At 38.3% G+C, this 18010-nt stretch overlaps 1 protein-coding gene across 2 annotated transcripts; it reads left to right on the plus strand.

Annotated features, from left to right (window-relative positions):
* Positions 1–14292: 14292 nt before the first annotated feature.
* On the plus strand, positions 14293–17367 carry LOC103977758 (protein ETHYLENE-INSENSITIVE 3-like 1a). 2 transcript variants are annotated; one of them, XM_009393361.3, is made up of 2 exons: positions 14293–14529; positions 15380–17367. In XM_009393361.3, exon 2 carries the CDS (start codon positions 15460–15462, stop codon positions 17197–17199), a length of 1740 nt encoding a protein of 579 aa, XP_009391636.2. In that variant the 5' UTR covers positions 14293–14529; positions 15380–15459; the 3' UTR covers positions 17200–17367. The 2 variants fall into 2 exon arrangements, with proteins under 2 accessions (XP_009391636.2, XP_064996925.1); XM_065140853.1 differs by having other exon boundaries at positions 15410–17367.
* Positions 17368–18010: the final 643 nt, after the last annotated feature.

Here is an 18010-nt window from a genome sequence, read left to right on the forward strand (position 1 = left end):
ACGGAAAACAGTTCTGCAGAATCAAACGTAAACGTAAACTGTAATGTATGAAAATACGAGTTTACGTCTGAATGCAGATTTGGAAGAACAGCACTTAGAACTTGTTCGTGAAAGCGCAGAGAGCAGTAGTGATGAGGGAGGTTTGCAGTAATGATAAAGTGCTCGAAAATAAACGCAAACCAGAGATTTAGAGTGGTTCGGTCAGCCTTGACCTACTCCACTTTTGGCTTCCTCCACCGATGAGGTTGCCGACGTCAACTAGGTGCCTTCCTTCAATGGGCGAAGGCCAAACTTCCCTCTTACAATTTCTCTCCTTTTGACAGGCTTAGGAGACAACCTTTACAGATGTTTTCTCTCCTCTCTTTTCAACTCAAACTTGAAGAACAGAAGGAGGAGGAAAACTAGCAGTTTTGAGCTCTAAGAACCACTGAAAAGATCAAGATTTCGGGTCAGTTCTTGCTCATTTCAGTGCTGAATGGGTGGGGTATTTATAGGCCCCAACCCAATTCAAAATTCGAGCTCAAAACGATCAAATCGATCAAATCCCAGAATTCTGGGATCAGGCGGTTGCACCTCTCGACTGGAGAGGTGGCACCGCCTGGCAGAGCTCGAAGACTGAGCTCTGCCGATTGCTCCTCTCTGCCAGAGCTCGAAGACTGAGCTCGATGGTTGCATCACCTGGCAGAGCTCGAAGACTGAGCTTGGTGATTGCATCACCTGGCAGAGCTCCAAACTGAGCTCGGTGGTTGCATCACCTGGCAGAGCTCCAAGCTGAGCTCAGGCTGATCCACCTCTCTGCCAGAGCTCGAAGACTGAGCTTGGTGAATGCATCACCTGGCAGAGCTCGAGACTGAGCTCAGGCTGATGCACTTCTCTGCCAAAGCTCGAAGACTGAGCTTGGTGGTTGCATCGCCTGGCAGAGCTCGGAACTTGAGCTCTGGCGGTGCAACCTCTTGGCTGGGGCGGTTGCACCTCCCAGCCGTGCAGCCCTGGCGGTTGCACCTCCTGGCTGGGGCGGTTGCACCTCCCAGCCCCACAGCCCAGGCGGTTGCACCTCCTGGCTGGGGCGGTTGCACCTCTCAACCCCACAGCCCAGGCGGTTGCACCTCCTGGCTGGGGCGGTTGCACCTCCTGGTGCAATCAGGGTCCGAATGGTTCACTCCATTCGACCCACTTTGAATCTTTTCAGGGGCCCAATTGCCCCAAGATTAAGCTAATGGGATCACCTCCCATTTTCATGCTTAATCATCGTGCTAACTACGATTATCTCTAAGACAACTTCTGCAGCTTGCTCCGATGCGTCAATCGCTTCTTCCGGCGAGTTTCCGGCCAACTTCCGTCGATCAACCGATAACCCTCGGTGATCCTTCTGCGGACATCCGGCATACTCCTGGACTTTGCGACGATCCACTTGGCGAGTTCCGACGAGCTTCGCTTGGCAAGCTTCTGGACTTCTCGGATCTGTTCTCTCTGAACCTCCGACGACCGTCCGAACTTCCGTCGAACTCTCGAACTCCCAACGTGATCATGATCTTGACTCCGGCGCAACTCCTGCTGCTTGTCTTACTCTCATCGTAGTTAATCCTGCACAACAAATTAAAACTTCGATCGAGACAATTAATCCTAAGCAATTAACCAAGTTGTCCGACATGTCATTGGTCCCTCGACGCTTCGTCCGATTCTTCGGCGCATCGTCCTCTCGTGCAGCCTATTGCCCAATCGGCCAGTTGACTCCGCAACTCCGATATCCTTGGCACAATACCCGCTCTTCTTGGCCCGATGCCCGAGTCCACGGCCCGAAGCCTTCTGTCGATACGTCGACCGATCCACCGGCCCGACGTCCAATCTTCTGACATGATCCTTCGGCACAACATGATTTTCCTGCTTTAATTGTCTCATCCTGATCGAAGCATCCTGCGTCACTCAAAACGCAGATTAAATCATAAACATATATCAAGTAGTTTCATCATCAAAATACGAGATTCAACAATCTCCCCCTTTTTGATGATGACAACTACTTGATGACGGAGTTAAACTTAACTCCCGGAGTTTAAACAAACTCCCCCTATCAATATGCCATATTGATAGAACCTCTTAGATTCAAAAATCTAAGCAACATGTCATCATAAACGGAGTTAACCTTAACTCCCGGAGTTTAAACAAACTCCCCCTATCAATATGCCATATTGATAGAACCTTGAATTCACACTGAATTCAAGTCATTGCAATATTCATCATGAATACTTGCAACACGTCAACATGAACTTATGCATAAACTTATGCATCACATGTCATGTTATCAACATACTTCTCCCCCTTTGTCATCAACAAAAAGGAGAAGTACTACAATCAAGTGTGTGTGATATTGGTTCAACTCATTGCATGAAAATCATAATATCAAGTTTTATCATCATGCAAGTTTGCTAATATCAAATACCAATATGAAAAATTGCGATGTAGGCTTTTGATATCATAATGCAAACATTTCAAGTGTTTATCAATTATAGCATTTCATCACATGGTAGGATATCAACGCGTAAAATTACGATATAAGTTCTTGATATCTTAACGCATGATGAAAACATGGCATAATACAAGTTTGGCAATCATAGCATCAATTCATATATCTCTTAATGATGCAAGCATTGCAAATATGGCAATCATATCAATTCATATATCTCTTGATGATGCAAGCCTAACATCATCAATTCATATATTTCTCCCCCTTTGTCATCAACAAAACGGAGAACGATATAAGCAAATTTTAAGCATAAGTGCTTGTTGTTATGTATGTGAAATAAATCCTTGCAAGTAAAAACACTTTCATCCATATTCATCAAATTCATTTCTCAAAAAATATTTTTCACATGATGTGTGTATGAGAGATGTATTTGCTAGTCAATTACATATGTCAAAAATCAATGATATGAACTAAACTTGATATGGCATATGCTTGTTAAGTTTGGAAGAGAGTGAACTTGATATGTTAGACTCAATGAAATTTGAGTCTTTCTTCCATTCGAACAAGGTTTTGCTATAGATATTCAATTACAATCATGAAGGTAAAGCATGCTTGTTATCATGGAAGTTTTGTATTCAAGCACATAATTTTCAACATTTAATTGTGTAAAATCATTATGCCAGTCAAGTGATTCAATCATAAAGATAAGACATACTCATCATCATGATAGTATGATAGCAGGTTTACCATATACAAGCTAGCAGAAAATTTGTACATTTTAAGGCCCGCAAGCTAGCAATTTTGAGATGTTCAAGAAAGCAACTCTTGCTTCTTGATATATGCAAATTTGTCAAGTTTTGCTAGATGTGCAAGTTAGCATTTTTGCCTCTTGAGATAGGCAAGCTAGCAATCAAGTTTTTTCATCTTCTTGACTTGTACAAGCTAGCTATCTCCCCCTTTGTCATTGTCAACAAGGGAAAAACCCTTTACATCAATTTCTAAATCATGACAAAGGTAAGTAATCATTTTTATTTGTGCATCATTATAGTTTCAATGCACAGATTCATTAACATTACATTTCAAAAAATTTATGCATGATACCGAAAAATCAATCATCATCATGAGCATATCAAACATGATATTCAAGCATTCGTGATATATCATTTTGGCAGCATGATCATAGATATTCAAACGATGGTATCTAGAATTCATTACATCCTATTATGCATGATTATTAACTCCTCATTTGTATTTCATGCATTATTTCATTTCATCTCATAAGGAATATCACGAAGAGTTATTGGATGATGAGATAAATATTTTATGAATACACAGAAAATCATAAGTGTTTCATGTATCCATATTATCACATGAAGCATATTATCATTTTTAAGATTCATAACATGAATAACGTTATTACTATTTCATCAAAATCAGTTTCGAGATTCACATAATATCATGAAATCATTAATCTCGATAAAATGGGAAAAACATTTTCTTTTTAAGTGATTCTTTTAAAAAAGAAAAACTCATTCATAATTCAAGTGATTTACAAGATATCATAAATGAATTTATCACTTGTATTTCACCAAAATCGAAAACTCTTAGAGATAGAAAATGATTGAAGCATTTAATCTGATTGAAGAATGATTCATATTTAAAGTGTAGCATTTGTCAGATCTGAAATCATCAAGTATAACTTTAATATTTTCATTGCAACATTAAGTAAGGTTTCATTGAACATAATTTTGAATGATTCTTATAAATGCCTAAAACTTCTTTAGTTTTAATTTATGATTGACTTTATAATAGTATGCTCAAATCTTTATTTTTATGTCAAAACCATACATTATATTTAATAAACAAAGACAATGAAAAATATCAAGCCTTCCGGACAAAAGCCATGTATCGTCATTGAAAAGCAATATGAAAATCATCAAAATATACATTCTTGCTTCTATAAGATTAATCTCACTAGGTGTAAAATCATTAGATTTCTATCTTGCATGCAATTATCATTTTCAAGATTACAAGTATGATCATATTTTTGCATTTTCATTGTTAAAAAATATAATTTTCAACAAAATTTAAAGAAAAAGAAAAGTGCAGCATCATGTAATTTCGAAGTAAATTAGGGGGATTTCGATTACCTCATCATTGTAGGCTGTTAAGGCGTAGTTTGCCGCCTTGCTTTTGTTGACTTTCTCTTCTTCGGAGGAGCTCGATTCATCCCAATTTTTGTTCTTCTTCTTGCGTTTAAAGCAAGTAGTTCCATTCTTTTTGCTTTTTAATTTTCGTTTCATTTTAAGTTCACCATCACTTGAGCTTATGCTCGAGTGGTCTTCAAATGTTCTATGTCCCAAATCCTTCCTGTTCTTTGGAAGGTTGGTTTGTTCATCATTGTCCTCATCACTTGAGTCATCGCTCAAGTGGCATTCATTTGTCCAGAGTTCCAAATCCTTCCTGTTCTTTGGAAGGTGGTTCTCAAGTTCTTCACGTGCATTGCACGTCATTTCATATGTGATCAATGAACCAATTAGTTCTTCAAGTGGAAAATGGTTCAAGTTTTTCGATTCTTGAATAGCAGTTACTTTTGAATCCCAAGTTTTAGAAAGTGAGCGCAAAACTTTGTTAACGAGTTCAAAATCCGAAAAGCTTTTACCAAGTGATTTTAAACCATTGACGACATCCGTAAAACGGGTGTACATGTCAACAACGGTTTCGCTTGGTTTCATATGAAAAAGCTCGAAATCAAGCAGTAGAATATTAACTTTCGAGTCTTTGACTCTACTAGTTCCCTCGTGCGTGATTTCAAGAGTGCGCCAAATATCGAAAGCCGTTTCACACGTAGAAATCCGATTGAACTCATTTTTGTCCAATGCGCAAAATAAGGCATTCATAGCCTTTGCGTTTAAAGAAAAATTCTTCTTCTCCAAAACCGACCATTCGTTCATCGGTTTGGAGGGAAGTTGAAAACCGTTTTCAATGATGTTCCATAAATCCAGATTTAGAGAAATTAAGAAAACTCTCATTCGAGTTTTCCAATAAGTGTAGTCCAATCCGTTAAAGAACGGTGGACGAAAGACCGAACAGCCCTCTTGAAAAGTCATTTCTCTCGGGTGTAAATCCGAAATGAGAAAAACCCCGCTCTGATACCAATTGTTAGGATCAAGAGCACTAAGAGGGGGGGGGTGAATTAGTGCAACGGAAATCTTATAATAATTTAAAAACAAAAAGCTGCGTTCGTTCAAAAACAATTATGATGCAAAAGCAAATTCTCAGTTTGTATCTAAGTGCAGTTTGCGTCTAAGCGCAGATTGCGTCTAAGCGCAGTTTTGCGTCTAAACTCAGATTTACGTCTAAATGTAGATTTACGTCTAAACGCAGATTTACGTCTAAACGCAGTTTTACGTCTAAACGTAGTTTTACGTCTAAACGCAGTTTTACGTTTAAACGCAGTTTTACGTCTAAACGCAGATTTACGTCTAAACGCAGTTTTACGTCTAAACGCAGTTTTACGTCTAAACGCAGATTTACGTCTAAACGCAGTTTTACGTCTAGACGCAGATTTACGTCTAAACTTTGAAACTCGTTTGTATATTCGCAGAAGGTAGTATGCAGTTGAAATCAAGACGTAAACGTAAACTGAAATCTGATGATTGAGCGAAGAAAGCCGATTTACGTCCGAATGCAGTTTTACGTCTAAATGTTGAAACTCGTTCGTAAAATCGTAGAGGACAGATTGCAGTTATTAATAGGATTAAAATGTAAGCGTAAACTGCAAGGAAGCTCGTTCGTAAAAGCACGGAAAACAGTTCTGCAGAATCAAACGTAAACGTAAACTGTAATGTATGAAAATACGAGTTTACGTCTGAATGCAGATTTGGAAGAACAGCACTTAGAACTTGTTCGTGAAAGCGCAGAGAGCAGTAGTGATGAGGGAGGTTTGCAGTAATGATAAAGTGCTCGAAAATAAACGCAAACCAGAGATTTAGAGTGGTTCGGTCAGCCTTGACCTACTCCACTTTTGGCTTCCTCCACCGATGAGGTTGCCGACGTCAACTAGGTGCCTTCCTTCAATGGGCGAAGGCCAAACTTCCCTCTTACAATTTCTCTCCTTTTGACAGGCTTAGGAGACAACCTTTACAGATGTTTTCTCTCCTCTCTTTTCAACTCAAACTTGAAGAACAGAAGGAGGAGGAAAACTAGCAGTTTTGAGCTCTAAGAACCACTGAAAAGATCAAGATTTCGGGTCAGTTCTTGCTCATTTCAGTGCTGAATGGGTGGGGTATTTATAGGCCCCAACCCAATTCAAAATTCGAGCTCAAAACGATCAAATCGATCAAATCCCAGAATTCTGGGATCAGGCGGTTGCACCTCTCGACTGGAGAGGTGGCACCGCCTGGCAGAGCTCGAAGACTGAGCTCTGCCGATTGCTCCTCTCTGCCAGAGCTCGAAGACTGAGCTCGATGGTTGCATCACCTGGCAGAGCTCGAAGACTGAGCTTGGTGATTGCATCACCTGGCAGAGCTCCAAACTGAGCTCGGTGGTTGCATCACCTGGCAGAGCTCCAAGCTGAGCTCAGGCTGATCCACCTCTCTGCCAGAGCTCGAAGACTGAGCTTGGTGAATGCATCACCTGGCAGAGCTCGAGACTGAGCTCAGGCTGATGCACTTCTCTGCCAAAGCTCGAAGACTGAGCTTGGTGGTTGCATCGCCTGGCAGAGCTCGGAACTTGAGCTCTGGCGGTGCAACCTCTTGGCTGGGGCGGTTGCACCTCCCAGCCGTGCAGCCCTGGCGGTTGCACCTCCTGGCTGGGGCGGTTGCACCTCCCAGCCCCACAGCCCAGGCGGTTGCACCTCCTGGCTGGGGCGGTTGCACCTCTCAACCCCACAGCCCAGGCGGTTGCACCTCCTGGCTGGGGCGGTTGCACCTCCTGGTGCAATCAGGGTCCGAATGGTTCACTCCATTCGACCCACTTTGAATCTTTTCAGGGGCCCAATTGCCCCAAGATTAAGCTAATGGGATCACCTCCCATTTTCATGCTTAATCATCGTGCTAACTACGATTATCTCTAAGACAACTTCTGCAGCTTGCTCCGATGCGTCAATCGCTTCTTCCGGCGAGTTTCCGGCCAACTTCCGTCGATCAACCGATAACCCTCGGTGATCCTTCTGCGGACATCCGGCATACTCCTGGACTTTGCGACGATCCACTTGGCGAGTTCCGACGAGCTTCGCTTGGCAAGCTTCTGGACTTCTCGGATCTGTTCTCTCTGAACCTCCGACGACCGTCCGAACTTCCGTCGAACTCTCGAACTCCCAACGTGATCATGATCTTGACTCCGGCGCAACTCCTGCTGCTTGTCTTACTCTCATCGTAGTTAATCCTGCACAACAAATCAAAACTTCGATCGAGACAATTAATCCTAAGCAATTAACCAAGTTGTCCGACATGTCATTGGTCCCTCGACGCTTCGTCCGATTCTTCGGCGCATCGTCCTCTCGTGCAGCCTATTGCCCAATCGGCCAGTTGACTCCGCAACTCCGATATCCTTGGCACAATACCCGCTCTTCTTGGCCCGATGCCCGAGTCCACGGCCCGAAGCCTTCTGTCGATACGTCGACCGATCCACCGGCCCGACGTCCAATCTTCTGACATGATCCTTCGGCACAACATGATTTTCCTGCTTTAATTGTCTCATCCTGATCGAAGCATCCTGCGTCACTCAAAACGCAGATTAAATCGTAAACATATATCAAGTAGTTTCATCATCAAAATACGAGATTCAACATACTTAACTATATAGGCTGGGATATACTTAGACCATATATGCATGTCATACTTGGCCACATAATTAACCATACACTCTTTTTCAAATATAGATATATCTAATTAAACAAGTCAGAACTATTAATGATAATAAAAAAATAAAAATTTTAACAATTAAATCAATCTTAAATTTTATTTAGGTTTACGAGACCATTATAAATTAAATAATCATCATAACATCATAAATCAATTATTATTATTTATTAATTATAAAATTAAAACATCATAACATCATAAATTAAATAATCATCATAATATCATAAATCAATTATTAATCATCATGACATAAACCAAAGATGGTTAGAAAAGAAAATTATTTTCTTAATCCTCTCCATTCTAAACTTAGTGAGGAATAAGAGAGTAGGAGCCCATTTATATAGAAGAAGATGAACCCGAAAGGTAATTAATGATTTATTTTTTTATTTTATTTTCACAAATGAAGATAGAATTATAATATTTATTTCTTATAGTTCACATACAAAAACAAAATTTCAGACTTTCTAAAAATCATATCATTCATTAGAAAATAAATAAATTAATAATATACTTAATTGATAAAATATTTAACTTATCTATATGATTAACAAATTAATTTTAATTATTTCCTTAACCATACTAGGAAGTTAATAATTTAAATAAAGTAATATATTATTTATGATAATTAATTTATGTTAAGGGAGAAAAGTTATCGATGATTACATGCACTATAATAAATGAAAGATCAATTAAATTATCTAGGAGAATTGAGCTATACATAAAAGATAGTTATTCTCCTTCTACTAGTCCCTTTGAGGTGAGACCTCTAGTTGATCCAAAAAAATTTTCATCTTCTAATTTTATAGCGATTGGATCGTTTTGAACTATGTCAAAATCAAATTTTAACTGAGATACAATATATCCATCAGCAACTTAACACTTTTAATATATATTTTTATATTTTATTTAGGTATTCTAGATTATCACTATCCGAATATATTGTATATTCTTTCCTTTTGTTGATGAAAAAGATAGAGAAGTGGTAAGTATGCTTGTCCTTGCCTTTTGATGTTGAATAGAAAATAATTATGCTATGGTGTTTTTTAATTTACTTGATATCTTATGATACTTTTTAATCAAAATTATGCATCTAATTTTTGTAATGATTACTATTAAAAATCATTATATTTTATAAATAAATTATTTTAGCTTAATTCAAGGCTAGCATTAAAAAGTTATTATTTTGAATTCAAGTTTATCATATTTTTAAGATGACATAAAGACAGAGGGAATCTGGTTAAGACTCCATTATCGATTGGTTATCATCATAAAAAAAGAGGGAGATTATTTAATTATAAATTTTGATGAAATAAATTGATGATTTTATTAGCTAATATGCTTTTAAGCAAAGTGACAAAAAAATATTTCAATCAAAACATATATTTTTTAATTCTTCCAAAATAACTTTTACTTTACAAGAAATTTTTATAAGCTATATGCATTCTTTAGATACTAATATAAATACAATTTCACTTTCTTTACTTTCTAACTTATTTAAAATAAAAAAAATTATATCCCTTCCATTGAGAATTTAGTAGCAAACTTTTCTTTGTACCACAAAAGCATAATTCTAACTCCATTGAGAATTTAAAAGTATATATGTTTTCTTTATCATCATGGATAATACACCTATAAAATTATCATGATCTTCCTAAGAGTATATGGCTAACATTTATTGGTACTATATTATACCACATATTTTCTTTATAATTTTTTCCTATCAAAATAGAAACTAGGTATCAATTAGTAACTTGTATCTTGAGCTTGAGCTTATCTAGACATTATATTCCTATAACTACTGCCATCAATAATAAGAGACCAAAATTTACCTTAAGACTTACAACATATCTTAAAAATATTATTTTATGGATTACCAAGCATTAACCTTCTTTGGGTGCAATTTCTTCGTAAGCCTTCTTGGGGTATTCATCATATATTGGTTCTCCAATATTTTCAAGTTATTCATTAACATATTCTTCTTCAACAAAGTTGACTCATGCATTAGCTTGTCTATTGGGCACTCGTTCATATAGTATTTACATTTGAAGCTAGTAGGAAAGTGACTTGTGCGATTAGATTATCCTCCACTATTAGTATAGGAGTTAGCTTGGATGCATTTTTCATTATTCCACTAGTTTTTTGATCATCTACTATCATTATAATGAGTAGAGTCAACTTCAAAAGAGGAATGTAAATGATTATTAGAATATCTCTTTGTTCCACTTCTAGCAAGTTTTGCTCTAGTTTATTCTCTACTATTGATAAGAGTTAGCTTGGAAGTATTTTTCATGATAATGCTAGCTTTTGATCCACTAGCATTATAACAAGTAGAGTTAGAAGAGGAACGTATTGATAAAACGAATATTAGAATACCTCTTTGCTCCACTTCTAATAAGTTTTACTTTAACTTTTAGTGCTAATTGATAAACATTAGATAATCTTTATAGTCATTGTATCTACTTTAGAAGAAGAATATAAAGGAAATTAGAATATCTCTTTGGTCCACTTCTAGCAAGTTTTGCTTCAATTTTTAGTCTAATTAATAAACATCACTATTTTATTTCGAATCATAACTCGTAGGCTATCAACATATTTTGTAGCAAGTTGTTTTTTTGTCTTATTAGTATCATTTCATGTCATAACTTATAGAATTCTTTAGTGTAGTCAACGATCGATTTTGCTATATTGCTAAAGATTATTAAATTATAAAAAGAGAGTTTAAACATAATCAGATGGAAGAAAATTCTCATAGAACCGAGATTTTATCTTCTCCCAAGATAAAATCTTCATTTTCCCTTTTCAAAGGTATATCTCTTGCACCTTATCCCATTAGATTAAAACATAATCTCAAAACCTTGTAGCAATTAATTTTACTTTTTGACCATCGGTGGTAATCTTCTTGTACTTCAAGAATTTCTCAATGGCATTAAACTAATCAAGAAATTCTTCAAGTTCAAATCGATCATGGAACTCTAACTAGTCAATCTTGATGTTGTCATTTGCATGAAAAAACCTCTCTATGGATAGGTCTCTTATAACTTTGGATGCAAGGGGATTCATGTCTTCAAATCCATCTTTTAGTGTTTTAATTTGTGCATTCCTTTCATCTTTATGTGGTTGTATTATTCTTTCATCATGTTGTCCATTACCCCTTCTAATTGCCATAAAAAGTAAGCACTCTAAGAATATAGCACCCCCTAATACCACATGATTGAAACAAAAAAGAAAAGATAGGATGACGGTGAGAAAAAAGAAAAAAATGACATATGAGAGAGCAAAAAAAAACTCTCTCTATTTGAAAATATACTAAGAGTTAATAGCTCTCGTAATAAAAATTTGATAAGGTTTCAAAAACTAAAATGCTAAAACAATCTTTCATTCTTTATGTTTTATGTATTTCTTATATATCGAATCCCTAAATTATCTAATTAATGAGTCATAATTTATTAAAAGTCAAACATAAATTATAAATTCATAATGTATTATAGTGTGATTATATTAAAATTTATAATTATCTTAAGATATGAGTTTTTTTTTAATAATAAAATTAAATTTAAAATTTTTTAATCTTAAATTTTGAGAATATTTAATGCTCATCATCCATTGCACTGCATCATTACTACAATATGCCAATGTATTCTGAGGGTCTTACAGAAGTAGGAGTGAGCGTTGACATCCCCACACTTAGATGCAGATGTCCCTAAGAGAGGATCTGTAGATCCTACATCGAAGAGACCACATAAAATGGCAAGTAATAACGTCAAAGCTATGATCACTTCTTTCTCTGCTCATCTCATGACAAGTGCTTAACGAGCAAATCCTGTCACAAAAGTAGCAGACAAGTTCCTTGATGGGTGCGCAAGAACACATCTCCCCATGTACTACTAACACATAAAATAATCAGCACCGAGGAGAATATATTGAGTTAAGATGCTGCAATCCCCAACAACGAATACTTTCGGTTGCATGTGATTTCGGGCCTTGTGTTGATGAGTACTGCTAAGCCTTCGACGTCTACCTGTTGGAGCTCTACACATGCTTTAGCTTCTCTTCATTTCCTGTGTTGTTCGAAAGATGAAACCAATTACTTGAAGCTCTTCGTTGTGTTGATGAGTGCTGCTAAGCCTTCAACGTCTTACCTGTTGGAGCTCTACACATGCTTTAGCTTCTCTTCATTTCCTGTGTTGTTCGAAAGATGAAACCAATTACTTGAAGCTCTTCGTTGTGTTGATGAGTGCTGCTAAGCCTTCGACGTCTTACCTGTTGGAGCTCTACACATGCTTTAGCTTCTCTTCATTTCCTGTGTTGTTCGAAAGATGAAACCAATTACTTGAAGCTCTTCGTTGTGTTGATGAGTGCTGCTAAGCCTTCAACGTCTTACCTGTTGGAGCTCTACACATGCTTTAGCTTCTCTTCATTTCCTGTGTTGTTCGAAAGATGAAACCAATTACTTGAAGCTCTTCGTTGTGTTGATGAGTGCTGCTAAGCCTTCGACGTCTTACCTGTTGGAGCTCTACACATGCTTTAGCTTCTCTTCATTTCCTGTGTTGTTCGAAAGATGAAACCAATTACTTGAAGCTCTTCGTTGTGTTGATGAGTGCTGCTAAGCCTTCGACGTCTTACCTGTTGGAGCTCTACACATGCTTTAGCTTCTCTTCATTTCCTGTGTTGTTCGAAAGATGAAACCAATTACTTGAAGCTCTTCGTTGTGTTGATGAGTGCTGCTAAGCCTTCGACGTCTTACCTGTTGGAGCTCTACACATGCTTTAGCTTCTCTTCATTTCCTGTGTTGTTCGAAAGATGAAACCAATTACTTGAAGCTCTTCGTTGTGTTGATGAGTGCTGCTAAGCCTTCGACGTCTTACCTGTTGGAGCTCTACACATGCTTTAGCTTCTCTTCATTTCCTGTGTTGTTCGCAAGATGAAACCAATTTTACTTGAAGCTCTTCGTCGAGGTAGGCAATAGACCTTTTTACTTGGGCATGTCAGAGCATGTATCTTCTGATTGAATGGAGCACTTATTAAAGGAATAGAATCAATTATGATTATAAGACAGAGACAGAGGAAGAACCAAAAACACTTAAAATCTTTTAAAAAAAATAAATAAATGCATTTTGCCATTACTTTTTACGGCTTCTTAATTGAAACAATGATGATAAAAATCACCAGGTGAAAAATATTGAGAAGCTATAATTTCATATAGCCAATCGAAAGTCAAATTTAAGATTAAAGATCGAGGATGTAGGGAAGTTTATTTCATATTAGTTATTATTTTTTAAATAAAAAATAAATAACTAAAATAGAAAATAAATATTGAATGATGAGATGCATTCCATATCATGAGATGAAAAATTAGAAAGTAAATAATAATGATCAAGTGCGTACCATTTAATGATTTTTTACATGAGGAAGAAAATTAAGATGATTAGGGTAGATCTAATACTTGAAAAAAATTGACTCAATGGCAATAAATAGTTTACCAATAAATTTCATTCTACTTAATCCCACTATAATAATTACTTTCATACTTGAACTGAACTATACAAAAATATTCAAATTCAATTTAAATGCGTTAAATAGTCCGACATAATAAGTGAGTGAGGATTATAAGTTTTATGACTCAACCTATTTATCTTTTCTTTTTTCATATAATTTTAATTATGCCTCCGTTGTCACCTCTCGTCTCAGAATGAGAAGCGAGACCGAAAAACATAAATGGACGGTTGAGATCTGGGACAGGTCGAACGGACGACTGAGATGAAAGATTTTAATCATCGGTACTCTTCATTGACATATGCTCAATTAAATATGTAGAAAAATATAAAGGTAGCTGATATAATCAGTGAGGGAAATTGAAGGGCTTCTTTCACGTACAAAGTCAAATTAATTGCCCTAATTAATCGTTGCTTCGATTTGGGGATTTCCGGTCAGAAGAAGGGCAGAAGAGTAAATGCGGCGGATCCGTTCCTTTCCGGCAGCAGCCACGTTGAGACGCGATTTCTCCGTTGCCTTCCTCATCTCTCTCTATTAAACCAAAAACCTGTGACGATTCTGCCTCCCTCGCGCTGCTGCTCTTTCTACCTCGCGTTTTGACTGGTGCGCTGCACCTCCTCTCCTCTTCCTCCGTGGTGTATCGGATCTTCGGAAAGGAAGGATTGGTCGCGTGACGGAGGAGGCAGAAAACGATACAAAGGATTAAAGGTGCATTTTTTTGTTTTTGTTTTCCTTCTGTCTTGAAAAGGCGCCTCGTTTATGGCTTTCGGACTCCGTTTCCATTACTTTTGTGTCTCTGTTTCTTTCCTCGCGTTTCGGAGCTCTGTTCTGATCTCTGCTACAGTTGATTGTTCTTTTGTTGTTGTTGGTTAAACTTTATTCTATCAATTCGCTGCTAATTTTTGGTAATAGGAAGGAATTGTATGTTGATGTTCGTGGATTTTCTTTTCTGTTTCCTCAGAAAAGTTTGATGTTGTTTTCTTCAGAATAGTTAGCTGCCATGGTTTATGTCTTTTTTCATGTTCAATTTGCTAATGAACTCATCGAATCATGTTCTTTGCATTTGCTAAATTATTCAAGATCCATCTAAATATCTGGAAAGCATGCTTCTCTCGATAAATTCTTCGATCTTAAGCACATCGTGAGGCGTGAGCATCCTTTGAAAGAAGAACAGAGAGCAGCCAATGTAAATGGTGTCCACAAACATCATCGGTCTCTTTGTTGCCTGAAATTATATTTGAATTTGGAACATGTATTACTGCATCATGGTTCTGCTATCATTTTTCTTGTAATAACTTGTTGTTCCCTGCTTATCGCAGATGGATAGAAAGAAGGATTGTTTTACCTATCACGACAAGTTGCTCAAAATGCCAGTGCTATTGTTCGTTCATTATATTTCTTTCTGTTGGCCTATATCACATTTGAGATTTATATTCTCCAATGTCGTGTATTTTCTTCATCATTCAGTGGAAAACTTTAATTGTGATCTTAAATTCTAGGAAAATTTGTGATCTCTATTGAATTAATCCTGTTTATGATTCTCATCTTTTGGACGCAGTTTTGATATATATGCCTCCTTTGTGTTCAGAGGAGGAGAAGACTTTGAGTCTATAGACCTGAATACCTGTGCAGCTAACGATGATGGGTGGACTGTCGATGGAAGACATTGTTTGCCGTACAAGGCCTAATCAAGTGCAAAATCTCCCCTCCATGGATGAGAAAAACTTCATTTATGGATCCCTCCATCAGCCTGAACGCAATGGAAAGGGAGATCCCACTGAACCACCACAGGAGAAGCTTGCTGAGGCCAACGACGAAGAGAACGATGAAGATATTGACATAGAAGAGCTTGAACACCGGGTGTGGAAGGACAGGATGCGGCTGAAGCGCTTGAAGGAACAGCAGCAGCACAAGCACAAGGAGCTGCAAGGTGACGCATCGAAGCAGCGGCAGTCCCAAGAGCAAGCCCGCCGGAAGAAGATGTGTCGCGCCCAGGACGGCATCCTCAAGAACATGCTGAAGTTGATGGAGGTGTGCAACGCTCAGGGCTTCGTCTATGGCATACTTCTGGAGAATGGCAAGCCTGTGAGTGGTGCATCTGATAACCTCAGAGCTTGGTGGAAAGAGAAGGTCAGGTTCGATTGGAATGGTCCTGCGGCCATTGCCAAGTATCAGGCCGACACTGCCATCTCTAGATCTAGCAGTGAACTCTACTCCGAGACTGCAAGCCTTCGTTCATTGCAGGAGCTTCAGGATACAACACTGGGTTCTCTTCTGTCGGCTCTGATGCAGCATTGTAACCCACCTCAGCGAAGGTTTCCTCTGGAGAAGGGCATCCAACCGCCATGGTGGCCTACCGGCAACGAGGAGTGGTGGCAGCAACCGGGAATCCCCAATGATCAAGGCCCTCCTCCCTACAAGAAGCCCCATGATCTGAAGAAAGCTTGGAAGGTCTGCGTCTTGACGTCTGTAATCAAGCACATTTCACCTAACATGGACAAGATTCACCGGCTTGTCAGGCAGTCCAAGTGCCTCCAAGACAAGATGACCGCGAAAGAGAGCGCGACATGGCTTGCTGTCATCAAGCAAGAGGAGGACATGTACAGGAAGCTGCACCCTGATGCATGCATTCCGCCATCTTCCTGTAGTGGCATTACTGGAGTCATCTCCTTTAGCAGCAGCTGCAGTGAGTATGATGTGGAAGGTGTAGATGAAGGCAAGAGTGTGGTTACAGTGAATCACAAGTTTCATGCTGAAGGGAATCCTCTAGATCCAGTAACAGCAGCAGCAGCTGCAGCTGTGAAGGAAGAGAACAACATGGAAATCATTCGGAAAAGAAGTGTTGCTGAGGCAGAGCCAGTGCTGAACCAATGCATCTATACCTGTGCTAATGTGCAATGCCCACACAACGATCTCCGGCATGGATTTCTTGACAGGAATGCCAGAAACAGTCACCAATACCATTGCCAGCATCAGAACACTCTTTCTCAAGGTATTGGAGCGGCCTTCAACACCCAGCCAAATCTGACCTCCCTTATATCAGGCCTCGATCCTATTGACATATCTGATTTGGGTATTCCTCCTGATGCCCAAAAATCGATCAATGACTTGATGAGTTACTATGATCACAATCTCAATGACACCAAAAGCTTCAGCTCGGGAGGCATACCTCCTCTTCAACAACAGCAGCAACAATTCTATCTGCATGAGGATGCGATGCCATTTGAGCAGCACCTCGGCAACCAGTCCAATGGAATGGGTGGTGAGTTCGGCTTCGCGTCTGCTTTCAGTGCACCCGCCATGGACCATGCTGGTGCTTTGCACGGGAAGATGGAAGATCCATTGCACAAGGCTGAAGCATCTCACTGGTTTTACTGAGCAGAGACACCTTTTTGCCTTCCTCGGATGGATGCGCTCCCCATGAAGTCTCATCTGAGCGGCTTGGGGTGGAAGTACAGGTTGTAGTCGTTCGTGTTTGACGCAGGGATTAACAATGGACAAGTTGATTCCATCGAATATAAATGAACATCCAGTGTTTGCAGTCGATATTAAGCCAATTAATACGTAGTTTTCCTCTTTTTTTTTTTTTGGATATCTTTCTAATAACAGTAATAATAATAATAATATTATTATTATTAGTATGATTATAATTATTTGGAAATTGATGTCCTTTTTTTTTTCTATTTTCAAAGAAACACTTGAAAGAATCTGATCCTCCTGATGATCACGAGCACAGTTTACTAAACATAACTTGTTCCTAATCGGATAGTATGATTGTTCCAAGTGCAAAATTGAATCAAATTGGACCAGACCGACCAATCTGATTGGGCTTGACTCGACCCTATTGAATCTAGTATTATCCCTTCAAATTCTTATTTGAGCTTATGATCGATTCTGATATCATCTTAAAATTTTGAATTAGACGATTAATATTTCAAAAACCTTACATTGTTACTCGACCTGATATCCTCTTTAAATTCTCAATTAGATGATTAGTATTTCAAAAAGCTTTTATTGTTAGGATCGGATCGGACCAAACTTGACCCTTGACTCGACCCGATCGAATCGAGTAGCATCAGTCTCTTTTTTCTTTCAAATCTGATTTCAACTTATGTCCAATTCTCATATGATTTTAAATTTCTGAATTAGATGATTAGTATTTCAAAAACGCATATATTCCGAGGACCCG

This window comes from Musa acuminata, chromosome BXJ3-3 (assembly GCF_036884655.1).
Source record: "Musa acuminata AAA Group cultivar baxijiao chromosome BXJ3-3, Cavendish_Baxijiao_AAA, whole genome shotgun sequence".
NCBI lineage: Eukaryota > Viridiplantae > Streptophyta > Magnoliopsida > Zingiberales > Musaceae > Musa > Musa acuminata.